Source organism: Micropterus dolomieu, linkage group LG08 (genome assembly GCF_021292245.1).
Source record: "Micropterus dolomieu isolate WLL.071019.BEF.003 ecotype Adirondacks linkage group LG08, ASM2129224v1, whole genome shotgun sequence".
Taxonomy (NCBI): Eukaryota; Metazoa; Chordata; class Actinopteri; order Centrarchiformes; family Centrarchidae; genus Micropterus; species Micropterus dolomieu.
In genome coordinates, this window is record NC_060157.1 from 23,780,066 (window position 1) to 23,802,614 (window position 22,549).

Below are 22,549 nucleotides of genomic sequence, written 5' to 3' on the forward strand. Positions count from 1 at the left end.
GTATATTTTGATGTGAGATTAACATGGAGGGAGCATATTAGATATGTAGTTGATAAGTGTAAAAAACTTATAAATGTCATGAGGTGTCTTGCAGGATTGGGGTGGGGAGTGGATGTAGCATCGCTGAAATACATATATATAGCCTTAATAAGATCAAGGTTAGACTATGGAAGTATTGTATATGGTTCGGCAGCCAAATCTGTGTTAGCAGACCTGGATGTTATACAAGCTCGGGCTTTAAGAGTGTGCATAGGAGCGGTTAGTAGAAGTAGAAGCAGTTGAAATGCCATTGTGGTTGAGGAGGAAGCAGCTGGGGGCTAATTATTGGGTCAATTTAAGATGGCATGGAGATTGCCATCCAGCAAAAAAGGGTGCTGCAGACATGCTGGGAGAAGCAGACAACACAAAAAACAAGTTTTGGGTGGACAGGAGAGCAAATGGCAAGGGATACAGGGGTATATGATAAAGAGTTTGGCGCAAATGTGGTGTGGCCTATTAGACCTGTCTGGGAATTAGAAGTACCATGTGTAGATTTGGAACTACTTGAGATTAAACGCAATAATAAGAATGCCGATTTAACTAGTGTATATTATAGCTATAGGGAATGTAAGTATAAGGAAAGTATTCAGATTTTCACAGATGGGTCAAAGGACATGCAAACAGATACAACAGGGTCTGCAGTTGTTGTTCCTAAGTATCAGTTAGAACTTAGCAAAAGAACATCTGATTGTCTGAGTGTGTTTGCAGTTGAACTGTTATATTGCCATATTGATAGCGTTGGAATGGACAGAACAAATTAGTGATAAGGAAATATTAATATGTAGTGACTCTGTGTCAGCTCTTATAGGCATGAAGACATGCACAACTAGAAGTCACCTGGACTTGCTTTATGAAGTCTTATTTATGAATTCAAGAATAGCTAGGCAGGGGAAAAATGTCATATTTCTGTGGGTCCCTGCACACTCGGGAATTCAGGGAAATGAGAAAGCAGAGAAGGTGGCAAAAGAAGCAGTTAAAAAAGGAGATGTTGAAGTCAACATTAAATTATCAAAATCAGAGGGGAAAGGAATAGTGTGGAGAAGTGTAAATCAACAATGGCAACAGAGCTGGGATAATGCAACAAAAGGGAGACATTTACACGGAATCCAAAGCAAAGTAGGTATATCAAGAGGTAGGGGAGCAAAGAGGAAAGAGCAGGTGATAATAAGTAGGCTGAGAATTGGGCATAGTAATCTTAACAGCACACTTTTAATTACAGGAAAACATCCTACAGGAATGTGTGAACAATGTCAGGAGGCTGAAACAGCAGAACATATTCTTATAACATGCAGGAAATTTACTCTGGAGAGACAAGAAATGATAACACAGTTAAAAAAATAGGACGGATAGATAATACAGTAAAAAGTTTATTGGAGTATGGAGAAAGTGTGGAGGGTAGGAAATGGATATTTGGTTTCCTGAGGGCGACTGGATTAGATAGGCGGATTTAGTATGAATGGAAGCAAAGGGTAAATAAAAACTGAAGGTGGCAGTAATGCAACTCAATGGATGCCAGCTGCCGTAAAAAACCCAAAGAAGAAGAAGGAATTCCTCTGCACACATGTGATCCGTTAGACACCGTTATTTACAAATTCATCTGCAGTTTGCCTTTTATACAGCATTAATTACACAGCATACAATAAACTGAAAGTTGCCTCATATACAGCGTTTTTTCCACACTCATGAGGTTTGTTACATGCATCATTATTCACATAGTTGCAATTGCATTTTACACCACATTTATTTATACAATAAAACACAGAAATTATCTTGTTTTTTTATTCAGTGCTTTTCACCTGGAAGCTGCCCAGTAATGTCTGTAACCACGGTGTCTCAGGAATTAAAAATAAAAATATAGAAACACCCTAGACACAATCTTTTTCTAGCACATTACTTGCTTCTCATACAGGAATTGCAATCACACAATATGCAGGCCAAGTTTTCAGCTGCGTCTGCTCTCTTTTCACCACTTATTATTTTTCTAAATTATTTAAAAATTACTTCCAATATTTTCTGGTTTGTGTAGGAGGACTTCACAGAACTGAACAGAACAGAACCTTTTAATGGGGTCGGTCACAGCTCTCCACAGACCAGTCACAACACTAATGCAGGATTTAACATAGGCTCTGCTTACCTTTTCTGTACTGTGGCCAGTGTGATTGCTGTCTGCAAGTGTGGTGATCTGACTCCCTGTTCCAGGATGGCCCCAACTTTGTCTTCTTGTGGCTTGGTTCACCAATTATGTGGAAGGTTTTATATAGTCACTATACTTAATAAACTTTAGTCAACTTTAGTCAGGCAACGTGTAGTCTTTATTGCAAACATCACAGAGTACACAACATAGCTGAGCTTATCTTAAGACACGACTGAATTATTAAACATAATACATAAAATTTTATATGGAACCTCCCTATGTGTATGTGTGTGTTCCAGCCTATCCCCCTTATATAACCATCCCATTTCTCCCAATATGATTTGTATGTTTGTGTATTTCTTCGTGTTTTCCAGTATTGGTGTTATTTGGGGTTATTAACCAGTTTTTTTTATGAACTCATTTGTTCCTGTTTTCCCAGCAACTAGTGACAGTTTAATTAAGTGTCTTGTTATTGTCACCTTTGCCCTTCCTGAAGTGTCTGCAAGAATACAGTCACGTACACTCGCTTAGCCATTAAGTTTGCCAGGAACAGTAGCGTAAGGTAACAACTGGCCCCAGTGCAGGCTGTTATGATAGGCCCTTGAGCTCAGGACATGAGGGGTCAGCTGTCAGTGGGGGTTCTGGGTCTTGTTGATTGGCTAGCTGCAGACAGGAAGAAATTGTTCATGCTGCGTGAGGTTTTGGTCCTGATGGACCACAGCCTCCGGCCGGAGGGGAGTGTCTATTTCCCAACACGGACACCATTATCAAGAAGGTCCAGCAGAGGACGAGCCAGCACAGGAAGCTCAACCTGCCTAAGGACCTGCTGACCCACTTCTACACAGCCATCATTCAGTCTGTTCTCTGCACCTCCATCACTGTCTGGTTTGGATCTGCCACCAAAAAGGACAGGAACAGACTACAACGGACAGTCAGGACTGCAGAAAAAATAATCTGTGCCAACCTGCCCTCCATTCAGGACTTATACATTTCCAGAGTCAGGAAACGGGTAGGAAACGTCACTGCAGATCCATCTCACCCCGGACACAACCTGTTCCAGCCTCTCCCCTCTGGTAGGCGCTACAGAGCACTGTACGGCAAAACTAACAGACTTAGGAACAGTTTCTTCCCACAAGCCATCACTCTGATGAACAGCTAATTTCTGACTCACGGTGTCAGGAACAATTCTAATAACCCAGTAACTCTGCCTCTAATCAGCCACCTATTTACTGGCTAACACTTCTCTATTTCAGTGCTGTTGTAATGTTATATTGTCATATTGTAGATACTGTGTACCAAATCCACCTACCTCAAGTCATTACTCCTGCACAAAATACTTACTTATTTATTCCAGCATCCCTAGCAGTCTGCTCACTGCACTATTTGTCAATGTCTATATTATTTTTGTTCATAGTGTGTATATTTGTGTTGTCTACACTGAAGTCAGATTTTATTATTATTATTATCATTCATGAATCCCTTGGGCACATGAACGGTGTTGTCGGGGTGGGTTTTGGACCTCTTCCTTGGGGGTGGTTGACTGGGGAGGCTTGGGAGGACTAGTTTGCGTCCCGTTGGCCTCAGATCCCTGTTTCTCTGTCAGCCAGTTGTTGGACTCCTCTGCTGCTAATGGACCAACAGAAACTGAATGGGATAATGAAGACAGAGGATTACCTCCAAATTCTTCGGGAAAAGCTTAACTCCTCAGCCAGAAGCATGGGTCTCAGATGCAAGTGGGTGCTTCTAAAGGACAATGACCCCAAACACACATCAAAAGTGGCAAAGGAATGGCTAACACAGGCTATAATTAACGTTTTAGAATGGACTTCGCAGGGACTTGACTTTAACCCCATCGAGAACATCTGTGCTTTGCTGAAGAAACAAGTCCGTGTCAGAAAGCCAACAAATTCTGCTGATCTGCACCATATCCGTCAAAAATTCAACCAGAAGCTTGCCAAAACATTGTGGATGGCTACCATAAATGCCTAATGGAGGTGAAAATGGCCAAGGAAAATTTAACCATAAAGGCAGCGTGAACACTGCCCACCCCACACTCATTTGAACTTTCATTGCAAGTGACAGTCTCTCCGTCAATTAGTATATCTTTTTCAAATTAATTTCAATAGTGTAAGAAATATTACTGTTTTTTATAATTATGCTGGGTGTGCCACCTTTTACATTTAGATGGCACAGGTACATCCGGGCACACTCATGGCTACAGGGCTGGTCTCAGCATCTTTCTAATCTCCTGTAAAACTAGATGTTTCCTGTTTTTTTAATAAGTAACTTAAGCCATTTAATCTGTCTCGGGTCATCTCTGTGTTGCTCTTTAGTGAGACTTGAATCACATTTGGTTATACATCCATTTCAACTTTTCCCATTCTGTAATTATGTCTTCCCAAATTATATCACTTATGATTACAGACAGCATGCTTTTGGTCACTCCAGCGGTGTTTTGTTGCAGTTTTTTAGTTACACACTAACTCTGCGGCTGGATACATAAAACTGGCATGCAGTCACACGTGCACAAGCATGTTTTATGTATTTTACTAATACACACGGTGAACAGTTCTGTTAACACAAAGTGTGACTAGAAAACCAATTAGCTGCAATAAAAATACTGACTGACATACAATTAGGTACTTCTATACATGTGAGGACCATCACTGAGTAAAAATAATTTCCTTGCCACTGTTACCTTAACGGTCACAGCTACACTCCTAACCTCTGCCCTTAAATGAATTGTAACCCTCAACATAATACCAAGTTTAAACGCCCAGACAACCCCTTTCAAGTGAGAACCAACTTTTTTTTGTATATCATCACTGATCATCATCATGATGCTTTTTGTGGGCATGTGTGACTGGGGAAAAATAAGCTCTTCACTAAAACACTCCAGATTGTTTTAGTGAAGAGCTTATTTTCCCCCAGTAAGGGCCTTGCTAAAAGGCACATCAGACGCAGGTGTTAGGCAGTGGCATTTTAACTATACATATAAAACAACATTTCTAATTCCATTTTTTTGTTCTTCAGGATACCAGAAATTTTGATGTTGTTGTTGGTGATATTCCTACTGGAACTATTGTCTCCGTTTCAGAAACAGACAATATTTTTCTTATTGCTTTTTTTTTAAATTAAATCCTTATTGGACAAGATAAGGAATAAACGGCTTACAAACTGCCATGTAAGAAAGCTGGAGAATAAACTTTATTTAAAAAAACATTGATATCATATTTCTGCAATTAAAAGATTTTCCAGATATTTCATAAATAATTTTACAAAATGTCTCTATTAAGAAAGTGACTGGCTGCTATCTTTTGATTCCACTTACATCTCTGTATTTCTGAGTCGTAGTAACTGGAAACCCTGACCACAGACCAGCACCCATCCTGTCTTTTCTCTCTCTCTTTTCTTGCTCTCACAGGACACCTTAAAACCTGTCTCAGCATTTACCTCACTCTCTGTCTCACCCACGATGTCAGTCTCTGTTTGATTTCTACTCTCACCAGCTGTCTCACCTCCCTTCTCATCCCTGGTCTTACAAACTGGGTCACCTGTCTCGCCCATGCCTTCAACAGGTTCTCCACCCTCGGCCTCATCAGCTCTTTCCTTATCCTTATTGGATGTCCCATCTGTCTTACCCTCTGCTGTCTTACACATCGTTCTTAATCCAGTCTCACTCCCTGTCCCTCTCCAAATTGCAATCTCCTGCCCCGACTTAAAACGTGTTTTCCTCTTTTTAGCTCCTTCCTCCTTGTTTATCATCTGCCCCTCCCACACTGCGAGACCTGCAGCATCAGCAATGTGGGAGCACAGCGCCCCAATCTGGCTGATACCGGTACTGCCAACTCTCCACAGGCAAACCCGCTGATCTGAAGAAGTGGAGACCACGAGGCCTGGGCTCAGGAGTTCCAGGGCGGTCAAAGGGGCAGCGTGAGCCAACAGGATGTGGGACTGGGAGTGAAGATGAAGATGAAGCTGATTTGGGGTTTGGAACTGGGTTTGTAGAGAAATCTGGGGCTCAGAAATCTGAGAAAACCCTCTGCTGCCCCCAGTCTTCCCTTCTTCTGGGTACTGCACCCTAATTGTGGACACTGTCAGCTGCCCATCATCCCCTCCGCTAGCAACAGTTACCAGGCATCCGCCCTCTTGTTGTCCTAGTTTCTCTGTCCAAACAGCCAATGAGTTGATGCCACTCTGGTGGGCGGGAATGTTGAGGCATGGGATTGGTGGAGTTGGAGCATTGCTCGAAGTACCAGCCGATAAGCAAGAAGCTTCAGTCAAATCCCACACTGCAATTTTGCCATCTGTTGCAGCACTGAACAGCAGCTTATACCTGAGAGAGATGTTAACACAAACATGTACATGTGATTGCTTTCCTCATAATTTCCCAAAACAAAAAGAGCGAGTAAATTACCTAAATAAACTAAATCTGGCTCTCAATACTTGCATTCCTATATTTGATCTGCCAGTTATTACTCTTCTCTAAAACAGTGTGCTTTAAAATGATACAAATATGTTTAAAAGCATAATAAAAGTTCACATTCATTTCAGTTTTTGGAAATAAAAGCATGGAACAAACACTGGCTCACCTTCTGCCTTTTCCATCCTCCAGGCTGCAGGAGGCAACACTGAGCACACAGCGCTGGTGATAAAATGTCTCCCACAACAAATCAATTTGACATTTAACGTCACTGACTGAGAACAATCTGAAACGGAACACACGAATTAGAGGAAATCTCATCAGCCACATTCAAGCTGTATTTTGACAAGTGACAATGCATTTCAACATACATCCTCTGTTCTGTAACAACCATAGTTTCCAGTTACTAAAGCAAAGAGAGCATTAAAACAGTAGGAAGACATTCTGTTTTTATACACCTTCTCAAAGAAGGAGGTTTCAGATGTGTGGAAAAGTTTTCATTTTGTGATGGACACCTACCTGAGAGCTCCGTCGCTGCAGGCCAGAGCCAGAGGTCCCCCGTCTGTCTTCTCATCCACTACCGCTACAGACATGTACCTGAAAACACAAACACAACTGGTAAGGCTACTGGAGTGAAGAAAGGACATAGGAAGGAGGGAAAAAGCATTTCAAAGTAGGTAGACATTAAGTATTCATAAAGAACAAGTCAGTCTCTTGGTTAATGAAATTTCCTTTACATATGTGCACAAACTGACTCAACTTCTTTAAGCATTATCAATTTCTGTTCATGCCTCCTATTAGGGCTGGGCGACACAGCCAAAAATGTTATCACGATAAAAACATTTCATATCATTCGATATCTATAAATATCAGGATAGATGTCAAATCAAGTTTAAAGGCTGATATTTGCTCCTGAGTGAAAACTGAAGAAACCAGATGGTTAATTATGTGGTTAAACTTTTCTTAATGACCAAAATGTGACAAAAACGCTTGATGCCAAACAGTGGATCACTTAGCAAATCTGAGGTTGAACGTTTAAAACTATTTTGATTAAATCTTTTTCAACAAATTTGATTAGTAAATCTTTTTTCAGTCCCTCTTCCTCAATAAAATAAATATTTTAATAAAAAAAGTAAGTGCTAATTTGTCCGTGATTCAAATGAATTAAACCAAATATTTATTGACGATATCTTGAACATTATATTGATATTGAAGAAAATTATATTGCGATAATTATCATTATTGTTTTATTGCCAAGCCCTACCGCCTACATTATAACGATTCACTTGCCTTGTTTCTGCATCCATTTTCACCGTCTTGTGACGGTTCCGCCTCCTCTCCCACTGTTTGTCCAATCGATGACTGGCCACCTGGATCACCTGGCAGGAGGGAACCAGCCTCTGCCTGTCCCAGCCGATCAACAGCCGGTAACACTGTATTTGAGCTCGCCCACCAGCTGACACGAGCAGGGCAGAGAGAGCTGGGTTTTCACTCCCTCCCACTGGGTGTGTTACCGCTGTCACCGTTCGAACGCTCGAGATGTGGTCAGTAATAACTGCGAGAACTTCGATGCTGCCAGAGTTGGGATGTATTGCCAGGACAGTTAAGCTAGTGTCCTCTCCTCCTGTCACCACTATCTCCCAATGCCCTTTCTCTCTCTCCACATCCGTTACTTCGTCTTTGAGCCTATCCTTTCCCTCGATTTCGGTCAAATTTCCTGTACTCATTGTTTTAATCTCATAGCAAACTCCCCTTATCCTCCCCAGCCTGCATACACACGTGATCCCTCTCCCATGGACGCCCTCTCTCAGGCCCCATCCTCCATTCCTACCAGCCTTCCCAGCACAGCTTGGTGTCTCTCCAGGGGGCTGCAAAGCCAGGACGGCCCCCTGTTTGATGAAGACCAGAGCGCCATATCCGGGCCAAAACCCTTTGTGGGATGGCCAGAGACTCCAAGAGCGATGTCCCCCACCACAAGGCACTGCTAACAGCCTCTCGTGCCTTACAGGGTCCCAAACTACAAAGTGGACAGCATGAAAGCCAATGATGACAAACCTGGCTTCTCTTGCCTTGTTCTCTGTTCTTTTTTCTTCTCTAGAGCTCCCCTCCTCTTTGTCCTCCCCTGTAACCTCTATATTTTCTGTCAAATTGTGTGTCTTTGTCTTGTAGTGGTTCTTACATTCCTCTTCAAGCTCTTCCTCCTCTTCCACTGGAATTTCAGGTTCAAGAATCAAGACCCTCTCCAGCCACTCCATGCCCTTGCAGGCCCGCTGGATTCTGAGAACCTCCAGCTGAAGTCCTCCCTTGTTCGTTCCACTACTCTTTTCTTCAGGTTTTTCTGGCGGTGTTGGACGCACTCTAAAGATCCTCACACAGCCGTCCCTGCCGGTGCTGTAGAACAGTCCCTGGTATTCACACACTGAAGTTACACCCTGCTTTCCATGCACTCCAAACAGGCAGCTCAGTGGGTGCAGTGTTAGTTCACCCACTTCATTTCTTTCTCTCTCCTCCATCATTTCTCTTTTTCTGTCTTGACCTCTTCCATTTTCCTCAGCTTCAACACCTTCGTCATCGTTTTGTTTCTTGCTTGTCAGCAAGCCTTCGTCCATACTTTTGTGATCTCCCAACTTTGGCTCCATTTTTTGTCCTTCCGGTAACAAAAGCAGAGACCCTCTCCTGTCCCCACACACCCACAACAGCCCCCATGGTGTGGAGTGGACGGACACTGCAGCAGTCAGCCAGCGTTTGGCACAGGGGGGAAGGAGGAAAGGTGGAAGGGGATTTACACTGAGAGCCAAGGAACGGTTTTCATCTAATTTTACTTCTATACGCCAGCGATGGACAAGTCCTTCAGCGCCTGATGCTAGCAAATACAAGCTTTGTTTTGCCTTTTGCCAAATAAGACTATGGATCTTCCTTGATCCACCTGTGAGAAGAATCCCACACTGAGGATGAGAGATGGGGAAGACCTGTATGGACCCACTGAGGTTTCCGACAGCACACAAATTAACTTTGGCTGTTGAGTCTTTCACATTGACAGTTATTGTTTCCATCACACAATAACACTGAAACTCTGGTGTCCCTTGCCAGACCATCTCCCACTGACATTTGCTGTACTGGTAAACTATTCCTTGGTCAGTGCAAACCACAAACGTACTTTGACTCCATCTTGCATTTTCATCCCCTTCCCCAGCTATACAAACCACCTTAGGCGAGCCTGGACCAGGAAATTTCAGGTCACTTATCTTCTCTGTCACTGCATCCTCCACTCTCTCCTTCCTCTCCTCACTCCCTTCCACCCTCCACAACCTCACCCCTCCATCAGCACCCCCTGTAGCCACCCATCTCCCTTTATCTCCTGTTCCATCACTAACTGCAAGTGCACGAACCCCCCCTGCTCGGTGTCCCTTCAAAGTACGAACCACCTTGCCACCTCCAGCCCAGTCCCAGACTAAACAGGCCCCGTCTTCCCCAGCACTGAACACTGTCCCTGGGGAGAGATGCACTGAGAACACTCTAGCCTGGTGTCCATATAGAACCCTTAAACAAGCTGGGTTCAAGTCCCCACATTTTCCTCCAGGGCCCCCTAAAGCGCCAACACCCCACACCCTTACACTGCGGTCATCAGAGGCTGAAGCCAGCCATCCTTTCTCCTGGAGGTAAGAGATGCTGAAGATGACCCCGCTGTGGCCCAGCAGACGTCTCTCAACTGGAGCTTTCTGCTCAGAGTCGCTATTTTTGTCTCCTTCTCCTGGCTTCCAGAGAACCAGCTGGTTGAAAACAGTCCCTCCTACTATGACTGTATCTGCCCAGGAATCATGTACCAGAAGGAGGGCAGAGTACAGCAGACACCCCTCGAGACATGAGCGCTGAACCAGGGCATTTCCTGTACTGACATCCAGGAGAAGAGCACTATTGTGGGCAACAGCCACACAGAGCAATGAGTGTTGGTCTCCAAAGAGCCAGCGGACATCCAGAGCCCAGTCCTGCAGCTTTATGAGGGGACCCATAATCTCCATACGCAGATGATCCCCATACCGGAACCTCACCAGCCTCACAGCCTTGCCTCCAAACACTGCTAGATCATAGAAGTTGGACTTAGAGGTTGAGCTCAGTTCTGGGGATTCGGGAAACAATTCTGTGAATTTATGAGAGTGAATAAATACAAAAATAACATATGTTAAAAATAACTAGAGGGCTGTCAGTGAGTTCAAACTCTTTACCATCCAACAGGGCTATCCGTAAATCTCATTTCACTCAAATCAACTAGTCAATTTTTTATACATCCGGACAGAAGTGAAGAAATAAACCAACCTCTGTGAACACAAAAGAAGAAATTAGTGAAAACAAACATATTTGCGTGCTAACCATCTTTCTCCTCTCCATAGCTTCTTGTGGCAAAGCTCTCTGCTGTGACAGTCACCACACTTCTAGGTCTTATTCCATGGATTCTGTTGTGTTGGAGCACACTCTGTGAGACACAGGCTTTAGGGCGAGGCTGGAGACTGTACACCGTCAAGACTGGACCCTCACCTGCCAGGCAAGAGTAACAGAAAACTTAGTAGAGATGGGCAGATGGTACGAAGCTCCAAAGCATGTGAACCGCACTGTTTCTATACACTGCGTTGGAGCTTGTGTCCATGTGACTGATGAAGCTTCAAATGTCACTAGAGCTTCAGAAAACGATTCATTCAGTTTGACTAAACTCATTAAAATATTAGTAGGATAAGAAGAGAGGAGAAAAATGTAGATATATGGAGATGTACACCATAAATACATAACCTTTCCACCTAATACCAAGTAATAATGTAACAAAAGTAATACATTACATTGTGACTCCTACAACATGTAAATATCAATCATGAAGTGACACTGGACCTAAGCTACACCAAAACAGTCATTAATATTTCATGTCAGAAGAAATATTTAATATCTAGGCTGTTTAGACAATACATTTACCAATTATTTTACTGTAACATATTGCACAATAGTGTCTACATTTAATGCAGAACTTCTTACGGATTTAAATATAACACCCAGGCTTCTTGGATATGAGACTAAAACTATTAACACCAAAGAGGTGTTGTAGTGCCTCAGCTGCTGTCAGTTTTACAAGCCACCAGATGCCACTTTTCTGGCATTGTTTCTGTAGCAACCTTAAAATATTTTTAGGCATAAATATAATGAAAGCCCAAAAGCTTCATATCACTAGTGATCCTTTACAGTGTTCCGTCTTCTTCAAAATAAGCATCAACAGAAGAGACACACTCCCCATCACAAAACTGGACGCATATGACAAACCACATTTAAAGCTTAAACTGTCCTACCCCTGCATTTGTAGTAAGACCTGTGATGTTCACTCTAGAAATGTTACTTTTATATTGATTCCCAACACTGCTGTTGCCTACCTGTCAGAAGAAATGCATCCTGAAGGAACTCCAGAGCTGTGACTGGAGCTACCAGGGCTGCTGACTCCATCGCTTAATTAATTAACTTTCATTCAGGACACATTATCATTGGTGCCTGAAAGATATAAAGTTACAACACACTTTTGAAAGATCGTTGGACCGGAGACTATGACAGGTATGGTGTGGTTGGCTGGCATTTTAAATATAAAAATGTTAATGAAGTCAGCGCTGATCCCAGTTACTATTAGCCTTTCGCTTAGCAAAACAAGCTAACAGCAGGAGCGCTTCTCGTGTTATTTTGTGTACATGTCATGAAAAGTAATCTTTCTAGGTCAATGTCAATGCCGCTACCTAGTTTACTTACTTACAAAAACACTCAACGCCACATACATGCGTTTCAAATCTGTTTTATAACATTGTTATTTGCATCCACGACCCGCAATACGGCAACCATGTGTTTCCGTCCTTTCAGTGCAACGGTTTAAACCAATCAGACCACACTGCTCGCTTCCTGAACATTGATTGGTTGAGAAAAAGCTTAGCCGTATTTGTATTGGAGAAAGCCACACACGTGACCGACTGCTGTTGAGTTGTGCTGCGTTTATTGAAAAAATAGGTTGGTTTGCATCAGTCAGGAATTTATTTTCAAATGACTGATAAGCTAGTTATTCTGTTTCTTGGTTCCTTTCGGTGACACTTATTTAGACAAATACATACACGTTTTTACTTTACTACAGTAGCAGATACAAATGTGCTGTTTCTGCACTTTATTTGTAGTAACAGTGTTTTAGAAATATCATAACAAGTCATATAGCACATGTACAGTGTTGCATTATAGATATTTTCGAAATCTTTGTCAAACATACGTAGAGCAACTTCCATCAACGTGCATAGTAAATGTAACTCCAAATTGATCTTCGAGTAGACCGTGAACGCAACAGGAGGCAGTAGCAGGTTGCGCCTGGCCGTTGGGCAGCGGTCCAGCTATATTCACAGCTAACTATGCCTGGAAAATGTAAATTCCAAGACTCGTGGCTCTCAAAGGGAATTTACAAGGACTGGCTGGTTAAGGACGTTCAGGACATTCACTTCGCCCGTTGCAGGGCCTGCTGTAAATCAATCAAACTTCAGACCATGGGCGAGGCTGCTCTCACCAGCCACGCAGGGGGAGCTGGCCACAAAGCAGCGGTCCGCAAGCTAGTGGAAGGTAGCTTAGCTTCAATGTTCAAACGGGGACAGTTTAAGTAGCATGCTAAAAAATGTTCACAAGTGTTTGTGAGTGCATGTGATTCAATGCCGTTGATAAACTGGTATAATTGTGAGATGTATTCTATCAGTCCTGTAACGTTAAGTGGTGGGTGTGTGCGTTTGGTTACAACAACAGTCCTGACGTGTGTGTGTGTTGAAACATCAGTCCCAGGCTGATCCCAGGTCATCGACCGCAGTTTTTCCCTCTGGACATGTTTTTTAAATGCCGTGACGTGCTATTAGTACATTAGAAACACAAGAGTAGGAAACACGTCCTGCAGTGGAGATGAGGAGCTGAACTGGGCTTGAGCTAGCGTTCCTCTCAGGGTCGACAACTTAATATCAGGGTCATGAGCGGCAGTTTTGATGTTATTGTGACCCCGAATACCTTTGTATAACGTCATACTATAAATCTACCCACATATAGTGTTTTTAACAGGATTTTATAATAATTCTCCATGGATTTATTAATTAATTTTAATATGTTTAGGTATTTTAATGGTTCAAAGGTGTAAAACCCTTAAAAGTCCCCAAAAAGCATGAGAGCCATCCGTTAATTTGTATCTTAATATAAATAATCAGAATCCTCATCAAATCTTTATTGCAAAAAGACAAATAAAGTGTACATGGGACATAAAGAAGTATACAGAACTTTGATTCATGCCAAATTATGAATTGCCTATACATATTTTGCAAACATGTAATTTTTAATGTTTCTAACGGTTAGTTTGCTGTCCATGTGGAGTAAACTACATGTCTGTGTGTAGTTTGCACACACTAAAGTCGGAAGAACAACTTCACAACCTGGAAAAGGGACCATCCGAGAACCATGCGAATGCACCGTGAGCCGCTGGCTGCCATTCGCAACCCTCCTCATTAGATGCCACAAAAACTTATGCACTGAACCTTTAAAGCCAGACGCCCTCCCTGGGAGCTGACTATAAAAGAAGTTGACGTAGCCGCGTGACGTCACCCACTGGTTTGTGGACTACTGTTTTTGTTTGGCATTTTGGCCATTGCCATCTTGGATTTTTGGAACCGGAAATGACCATATATAGACAAGGGGGAGGAGCTAGCTAGCTTAGTAAGCAAGGTGTATCCATAATTCACGTTACTGATACTAATTAAGATGCTAATTTTGGCAAGCGAAAAACAGGCTTAAAACTAAATTTTACAGTGTCTATTGGTAGAACCAACCACTGAATTAATTTTCATAAATTGAAAACACTCCAGAAGGGTCAAAGTTCTTAGACAAAAACACTTTCAAGACCCAAGAACAAGTTCATGGCTACCTAAATGTACACAGTGCAGTGGATACGATTTATCTCTATCCTCATTCACAGTTCACCATTATTGTAACTTGTCAGTCACAAGTTAGCCACGACCTAAAGCATACCCTGCTTTATAGTCTATTTCTTCTAAATCAGATCATAATTGACAGAATGAACATCATGGTGTATTGAAGAAGACTTGGAACTAGTGATTGATTGACCATAAACTTTTTAGGAAAGTGTTTACAGAGGTAATAAATCAAGTGAGAAGTAGAATCATTTTGTCATAGACTTCATTGGACTTCTTTTTGCAGTACTTGTGTCGCCCCCTGCTGGCCACAACAAAGAATGCATGTGTAAGGAACTTCAGCATAGCTTTCACTTTTCATACCCAGAGGTTGGCAATTCGGGGCTAAAAAATTAAGCCAACCCGAAATGCCAAACTACAGTTACTCGAATGGCCGCTTGAGACTGACTCCAAAAGCAAGTCAATACCCATGGACATGTTAAACATGTTTACAGCCTGGTACAAAAAAAAACATTTTAAAGACTGTCTACCTTCTCGCTTGATTAAGTGTATGATTTCTAACTACTCAATAGTGCCATTACAGAACTTAACCAGAAACTACCTTACTGACACTAAATTTGAGTCTGACTTTGTGGACTTTCAATATTTAGGTAAGGATTTACAGCCCAGAATAGATTATTGTCTGTCTATTGGCAATCATGCTACATTACTCATAAAGTCTGAACGGTATTATTGGTGGTATGTTGGTGTTGAGTGGGCTGGAAACACTGTTCAGTCAGAAATGTAATTTCCACTGTATTAGTCCATACTAGTATGGACACTTGCATGTGTATGAGTGCTGTACCTGCTTCCACCAGAGGGAGGCGTTCTCTGCTTATTTTCCTGAAACACATTTACCTGCTGCCCCCTTGACTGTCTCCCTGTCCTTTTTTTCTTATCAGCAGACAATTTGATGATGATAAATGCTGCTGAGGAAATGAATGGCAGCACAAATCGGGTAAATATTCAAGTGGTTTACATTTATTTTAGAGACACAATTTCACAAGATCGTAATTTAAACCAAAGAACAACATTAAGGTAAACCAGGAGCAGCTCATGTTAATGGACAGCAGATGATTCATAAACTAACATTCATGCTAGAAATCAGTGTAATCACTTAAAACATTTTGTTGTCTTTGTCTCAGGCTGAGGACAGCAAGGAGAAAGCGGCCATCTGCCTCCAGCGTGACACCTTGGACAGAATAACAGGCAGCGATTGGTCAGATCTGCACCACAGTCCCACTACAAACTCCACCTCCCACAATGCCGAGCTACAGGATGTGACATTTCCCGCTGCCTTCTTCACATCACCAGGTACCCACAGATAAAGCTGTGCAAGCGGCCACAGTATGTGTTGCCTAGAGACCCGTGCTCATTGATCTGGCAAATGTTGGTGTCAGTGTGCACTTTTGTTTGAAAGAATATGTTTACATGAACTGTAACATTCCAGTATTTACCTGATTAGGACAATACTCTTAATAATGAAACAACACTGAATGATTACCTTTAGCTTGATAAGGTCATTGTTTAGTTTCAAATTTAACAATGTTTCAATCTTCATCAGATCCAATAGTATTTTTTTACATGTTTAAATAAATCTACTATTATATTAAAGCTAATTAGTATTGTTGGTCTTTTTGCTGACAGGGGTCTTAAATGTTAATAAACATTACAAGAAATGTTCATTGGCCTAATATTTATAGATTAAGAAATGAGTCCATACAAGTCGCCAGGGGTCACTGAATGGTGTGAGAGATGGATTTGTCCAATAAGGTTTCAGTAAATGGTTAACTTGTTTTAATTGGAACAACGTGTTTGGAAGGATTTAACTTGAAAGAGGTGGTATTATGCTCATTTTCAGGTTTACAATCTTATTTAGGGATTGTACCAGAACAGGTTTACATGGTTTAATTTTCAAAAAACACCATATTTTTTGTCATACTGCACATTGCTGCAGCTCCTCTTTTCACTCTGTGTGTTGAACACAGCTATTGAGTGATACATCTCGTCTCTAAATGATGCAATCAGTTCTAATCAGAAGTAGAGAAGGGCGGGCCAATGAAAAGTCGGTAAACACGGCTTTGGTTCAGCTGTACATGTTGCCGACCAGCTTGGCATCATAGACTGGAGCAAGAGTTTCAGAGTGGTGAGTTATTTGTAACAAAAGTATCTTTCATCCATAAAGTTGTAACTGAGCTCTGTCTCTCCATCACAGTAACAACTTTATATCCACTGACTGCCTGGAGGGGAGCTAGTGTCTGGAAGGGAGAGGAGAGGTGTGCTGCAATTCACTGTTTTTCCACCGGTGTTTTTGAGGGCGTGTCAGACTAGCCGCATGGCGAGCATTATATGATGCGCATTTTGCTTTCATCCCTGTGACATCACTGGACTACAAACGAGCTGTTTTCAAGCAGTTCAGTGTTTTAAAAAAACACAGTTTTGTGTTTTCAGTTAAATCTTGTTACATGCTTGCTTTCTCTTTTGTCCAGTGTTTTCTGTGGGAGATGGGAACTCCCTTTGGGCTAGACTTTGGGCTTTTTCACTTTGCAAAACTATTACATGCACAAAAAAAGCATAATACCACCTCTTTAAAGCCAAAATTATTTCAACACATGGTGCTCTAAGTGCTAGTCCGCTAAAGAAAACCTGCAGGTGACAAAGCAGGAGGGATTTGATGATCTGAACCAAAATCTAAGATCTCATTAAATTGGATGAAATAAAAAAAAAAACACGACGTAAAAAAGCTATAGGACCATTGCACTCAGGGACACAAGGTTCACCTCGATGGCCTTTTGCAACTCTGACCTCGCAGGCACCTCCAGGCTCATCAGCCAGCGTCTCCACCCGTCAGGCAGCGAGATGGAGGATGCGGGCCGCCGCTCGACTCAGCACGACTGCGTAGACCTGTCGAGACTGGAGCACCAGCAGAGAACGGAAGCTCTGGAGCAGCAGCAGCAGATGAAGATCCTGGAATGGGAGAACAGGATGAAAGTGCTGGCTTGGGAGCAGGAGCTGGTGAGGGAGAAGAGGAGAGCAGCCCGGCAGAAGGAGAAGGCCTTCAGGATGAAGAAGGCTTACTACAAAGCCAAGCTAAAGAGGATGGGCGAGGACGTGCCGCCATCTTCCTCCAGCAGCGGCGATGAAGAGGAGAAAACGTCTGGTCCCACAGGATGAACCGTAATAGTTTAGTGCTTGTATCATTCTTATGTTCTTTTGTCTGTATGCCATGGAACTGATACTATGTTTTTTATTTTTTACATTTATTTGTACTTCAATGCAAAAGGAAGATTCTTTGTTGCTTTAAATCAACATTTCTTACGCAAGGAGGGAAAACTTATTTTCCTGCTAAATAAGTAAGGCCTTTTTGGTTCGTTTGGTAGAAAATGAATCCTACTGAATTACAAGTTCTGTTACTTAAAAGCAGAAGTCTGAGACAATATGCCATATGGTCAAAACGACTATCAACTGTGCAATGTGACGCCCATCTTCTCTGTTCAAGAAAGTTTTCTCAAAGATATTCAACATAAACTAAACTAGTTGAATTCAACCCAAGTGAAAGATATGGTACTAATAGACCCATAAAAGTAAATGGAAATGCTATGAAACATGAATGTTTTGCACACCATGTTGAAAAGCCTCTGGGTTACTGTGTAAAAGGGTTGGGATCAAAATCACAGTGATCTTGTGTCTTATCCGTCATTTTAATCACAATGTGGCTTCAGTGATCAAAATGATACGAAATTCATTGATGTTTAAGGTAGTTCCTGTAAAGGTCAAAGCCTGTTCTCGGGAGAATGTTCTTTAAAGAATGTGCTGCGATTACATCTGATCACTACAGATGTAGAAATGAAATGACATCTCTAAACGGACAATCGTTTTACATGATTTTACCTGCATAGCTTTTTTTTGCGGTGCATGTTAATATGAGTATGTATGCTTAAACATTTTTCTTTGCTTTGTAAATAAATATTGCATTTGATACAAAGTTGGGGTTGACTACTGACCTGAAAAAACCTGAATAAATCAGTGGAGAAACGCACTACATAACCAATAGTACAGTATTTGGACACCTTAACATTAAGGGATATCTGAACACGTCATTTTGAAACACCATGCACTTTACCACACAACTATAAACAGCAGAGATTTGCTCCCATTCAGGTGCGAGAGATAAGAAGACGACCGCTGATTATGGGTGATCAGGCCAAAGGTGTTGGATGGGGTTGAGGTCAGAGCTCTCTGCAAGTTCTTCCACTGGAAAAACCTTTTCTTTATAGGCTTTGCAAAAGTCCGGGCAATGAGCTGACAGTAGTTTTTCTGTTATTTAGCAGATTTTTTCTTAGAGTTTGGAAATCGAGGTGGCAGCTGAACATGTTTGACATCTCTGAATGTGGCAGGATACTTAGAGTCAAAGCAAGTGAGAGAGAGAGCGTTCCAGAAAATCGTGTCCCTCTGTCAGGATGTTCCCCCTGCTCAGATTTTCGCACCTGAAAATGTCTGTTCTCATGAATATCAAAACAGCAAACCTCACTCTGTCACTCACACACACAATAAATATAAACACAGGCGTGTAGGAATAAGTCATTTTTTAATGTCCAACATTTCTCTTGTTTCCGTGGTAACAGAGGAACAGCTGTTTCCATGCCGCCATCCCTTTGCCGACGGCGGGATAGAAGGCATCATATAATGAACACACAAATCTAACAAAGACAATCTCCCATCCCGCCTCCTCTCCTCGCCAATCCCTCTTTTCAATTTTCAGAGCACATGACAACGTTTTAGTCTCAACTCAGTGTTTTTGTCTCCCCTTAAGTGTGTGGCTTCTATTGGTCTGAATCACATTAGCCTGAAGCTAGAGTTTTCATTTCAGCGTTACTGACGGCTGACTGTGTGTAAAAGCAGATACATAATGATCTGAACAGTAGAACAGGGAGGGAAAAAAAGTTTGATTAGGGACATACCTGCACTATTTACAGCCAGTATGCAAATTTTAGTTTGGATATGTTTAGATATGTTGACATTCTCTATGGAGAGGATAAATGCATGTATATAGGATTTTACATCCATGATTGGATAAAGAAACCAATTTAATGCTGAAAGCTAAATGTCCCGCATCTATCTGTGAATTTGTTGCAGTGAGAGATCATAAGAAACATTACATGTGTGAAAAAAAAAGGGAACACTTGGACAAAAGAACTCACACATACTTCTTTAACAACAGTCTTTCATACAAAATGGCAACATAAATAATCAATACAATGTCAATAAATTATCGATAAATAAAATAAATCTCATGTCTGTACAAGTTAAAGGTACTGTCAGTTGGAGATAAACAAATCTATGAAGACAAAGTAAGTAAATGGAGCGAATGAATGAGAAGGAATCAAATTCAGGAGCAATTTATTTTTTGTTTTGGCAATACTACTGTCAAAACTAGCTTCAGTTGTCACATCCCAGGGACTTGGCAATGACAGAGTAGCAGTCAGAGCAGGGAGATATGCATTTGTAAGGTGTGTGAGATGTGTGTTTGTGTTTATATCCACTATTCACTTGCATCTGTCTTTCTCTGTCTTTGTCTTCCTCAGCAATGAGTAACATCTACGCCCTCCTCCTTGCAGTTACACTTTTGCGCATAGTCATGGATTCTGACCCAGTTTGCGTTCCTTCCAACCTTGTCTGTTTTTTTACCTCGTGATTTATTCTGACACTCATAGTGCTGTATTTTAGCCTTCCTGTTTTGCTATCCACTTCCTCTCTTGCTGTGTTAGCGTTGTAATACTTCAGTTTGTATGACCCACTACATGTTTTTCATTACAAAAAAACATTTAGGTTATTGACAATCCCTTAATCCCTCTGAAGGCTAGTGGAGACTGCCTGTCTGTCTCCATTGCTTACAAATGCCTGCATGTTGTTACCTTAAGGCTGAACTCAGCGCTCGCTCCAACAGCTGTGAGAGAGGAGCAGCTGCTGATGGACCTGCATCTCAAAACCACTTAGAGGCTTTTAGTGCTGGCACAACTGACATCTCTCCTCAGCAAACTTGTACAGCGCTGCAGAAGCTACGCTGTGCCTTTCAAGAGACCTCACCTTTGTGCATTAGTCTAACTATGAGAAGACATCTGTATAAATGTGTTCTGATGGGAGCTCATAAGCAAAGTCAGAACTATGCAGATTTAGAGCTAGTGCCTCTGTTCTGTTAGATTTTGTCATATATAAAGGACAAGCTGAAGTCATTTCATCTGCATTCAACCAAGCAAGTAAAAACTTCTGTCATGGGATTCATGTGCTACAGACATGAGCTAAAATATTCAGGTAGATACTTGCTGGGTATGTACTGCAGGTCTGCTTTCAGGTCTCCAAACAAATATCTGAGCACACTAAGCTGTGACTCATAATGCGTTCCCTCTGATCCGCTCTCCTACATGCCAAATCAAATCCACTTGCTTATACAGTATGCAGCCAACTAAAATATCAACCAGTGTTATCTTATGTAGTAGCACAGACATAGGGCCTCATTAGGGCCACAATTTTTCACTTTAGGCTTGTTTCCATGGCCCACAATTTTCTTTTTTCTTTTTTTAAATGAAGACTGAAACAAAACTGTGAATCTTCAGCATTCACATCCTGCACAAGTCATTTTCATTACAGAGCTTGGATTTGAAGCAGTTGTCCCTTTGGCTTGGATTTGCACAGCACTTCTGCATGAGAAGCTTTTATAAATGAGTCTCCTGGATGCTGCCAGAGAGATTCGGCTGCTCCTGTGGCATCTCCTGAGGCAGGCCGAGTTGTGATGCATTGAAGTGCAAGATACCTTGAGGGGGTTTAAAAGATTGTTAAATGATACAGCCTCATACAGAGAGGCAGACAGATATCTACCTTCACCCACCAGGTCTCTGGAACACTAAAGATATGGTCTTGTAATATCAATCGACTGATATGGTCTGGATCAGACAGCACCAGGCACAAAGATACACAGACAGACGACAAGGTCACATTCATTTACAGCGGATCACAAAACAGCACAATCTCCTGAAAGAGCTGAAACTTTGACACTTGTGAAGGAGCTTTAATAGCTGAACTCTGAACCTTCATTTAGGTGTTTAGCTTAACGTTGGCCATCTTTCTCTGCACATTCATCTTGTTCCATCAAATCTCTTCTTTGTAATACTCCCTTCCTCTATTTACAATCACTTCTCGCTACTTTGATATTTTCCCTTCAACCACATCTTCAACCATAATCTCATCAGATACTATTGCCGGACCCCTGTCACTATACACAAAGTTGATGGGTGGGAGGAAAAGGTTTCTGAGGAAAATTGGTTTCAGGGAGACATTTTGGGATAGTTTTTTCTTTGTAAGGGAAAATCTCTCCCTCAGCAACAAACAAGACTGCATTCACACCAACCTCACACAGACACTATCTTTAAAAAAAAAAAAAAAAAAAAAAAAGGAAACATCACAAGAGATTTCTTCTTCATCTTCAATGAAAAAGATACAAAATGTATAAAAATGTTATTTACAGTCTCTTCTTCTTCTTTTTTTTTTTTTTGACAGATCTTGTATGGATCAATCTGATCTGATCTGTTTGAAATCTGAGGAGTTTGTGTTTGACTTTAACAGTTTTTAGGTAGTAGAGGTGATTTGACTCATTGTCCAAAGAAACGTCATCGATCACTGAAGGCGGTGGGACTCAAAAAACCTTTATACAGTACAAACCACCCACAAACATCCTCTTTTGTCCTCAGTGGACACTCTGTCTTAATTTCTTTCCAACTCTGTGTCTTCTCTGTCCCACGTTTGTTTCTAGTCCTCCAATGTCCCGGGGTGTGTCAGTGGTTAAGGGCCATCCATGACCTTCAAACTTGTCCCTGGTGTTCCAAGCACTGTCACAATGCATAAAGGGATATTAAGGCTGTCATCAAGACTGCCCTTCACTTCTGTTGGCTCTGAGGTGAAGGA

The 22,549-nt window shown here is 41.7% G+C and overlaps 3 protein-coding genes across 5 annotated transcripts in view; 1 reads left to right on the plus strand and 2 right to left on the minus strand.

Annotated features, from left to right (window-relative positions):
* Nucleotides 1–5,353: 5,353 nt before the first annotated feature.
* Nucleotides 5,354–12,504, minus strand: wdr6 (WD repeat domain 6). Of its 3 annotated transcripts, none has more exons than XM_046057261.1 (7): nucleotides 12,369–12,504; nucleotides 12,005–12,119; nucleotides 10,965–11,129; nucleotides 7,887–10,734; nucleotides 7,116–7,193; nucleotides 6,766–6,882; nucleotides 5,354–6,509 (listed from the first exon to the last, which is right to left on the minus strand). In XM_046057261.1, the coding sequence occupies exons 2-7, from the start codon at nucleotides 12,072–12,074 to the stop codon at nucleotides 5,501–5,503; spliced, it is 4,287 nt and encodes a 1,428-aa protein (XP_045913217.1). In that variant the 5' UTR covers nucleotides 12,075–12,119; nucleotides 12,369–12,504; the 3' UTR covers nucleotides 5,354–5,500. The 3 variants fall into 3 exon arrangements, with proteins under 3 accessions (XP_045913217.1, XP_045913218.1, XP_045913216.1); XM_046057262.1 differs by having other exon boundaries at nucleotides 12,395–12,500; XM_046057260.1 differs by having other exon boundaries at nucleotides 12,373–12,500.
* Nucleotides 12,505–12,729: 225 nt separating this feature from the next.
* Nucleotides 12,730–18,632, plus strand: LOC123975081. The gene is made up of 4 exons (XM_046056227.1): nucleotides 12,730–13,211; nucleotides 15,493–15,548; nucleotides 15,736–15,904; nucleotides 17,403–18,632. The coding sequence occupies exons 1-4, from the start codon at nucleotides 13,007–13,009 to the stop codon at nucleotides 17,762–17,764; spliced, it is 792 nt and encodes a 263-aa protein (XP_045912183.1). The 5' UTR covers nucleotides 12,730–13,006; the 3' UTR covers nucleotides 17,765–18,632.
* Nucleotides 18,633–19,161: 529 nt separating this feature from the next.
* The window catches only part of celsr3 (cadherin, EGF LAG seven-pass G-type receptor 3), a 129,692-nt gene continuing 126,304 nt past the window's right edge, over nucleotides 19,162–22,549 (minus strand). The window contains exon 37 of the mRNA XM_046056226.1: nucleotides 19,162–22,536. Coding sequence (XP_045912182.1) covers nucleotides 22,509–22,536 — 28 coding nt within the window. The 3' untranslated portion in view covers nucleotides 19,162–22,508. The remainder of the gene's footprint in view (nucleotides 22,537–22,549) is intronic.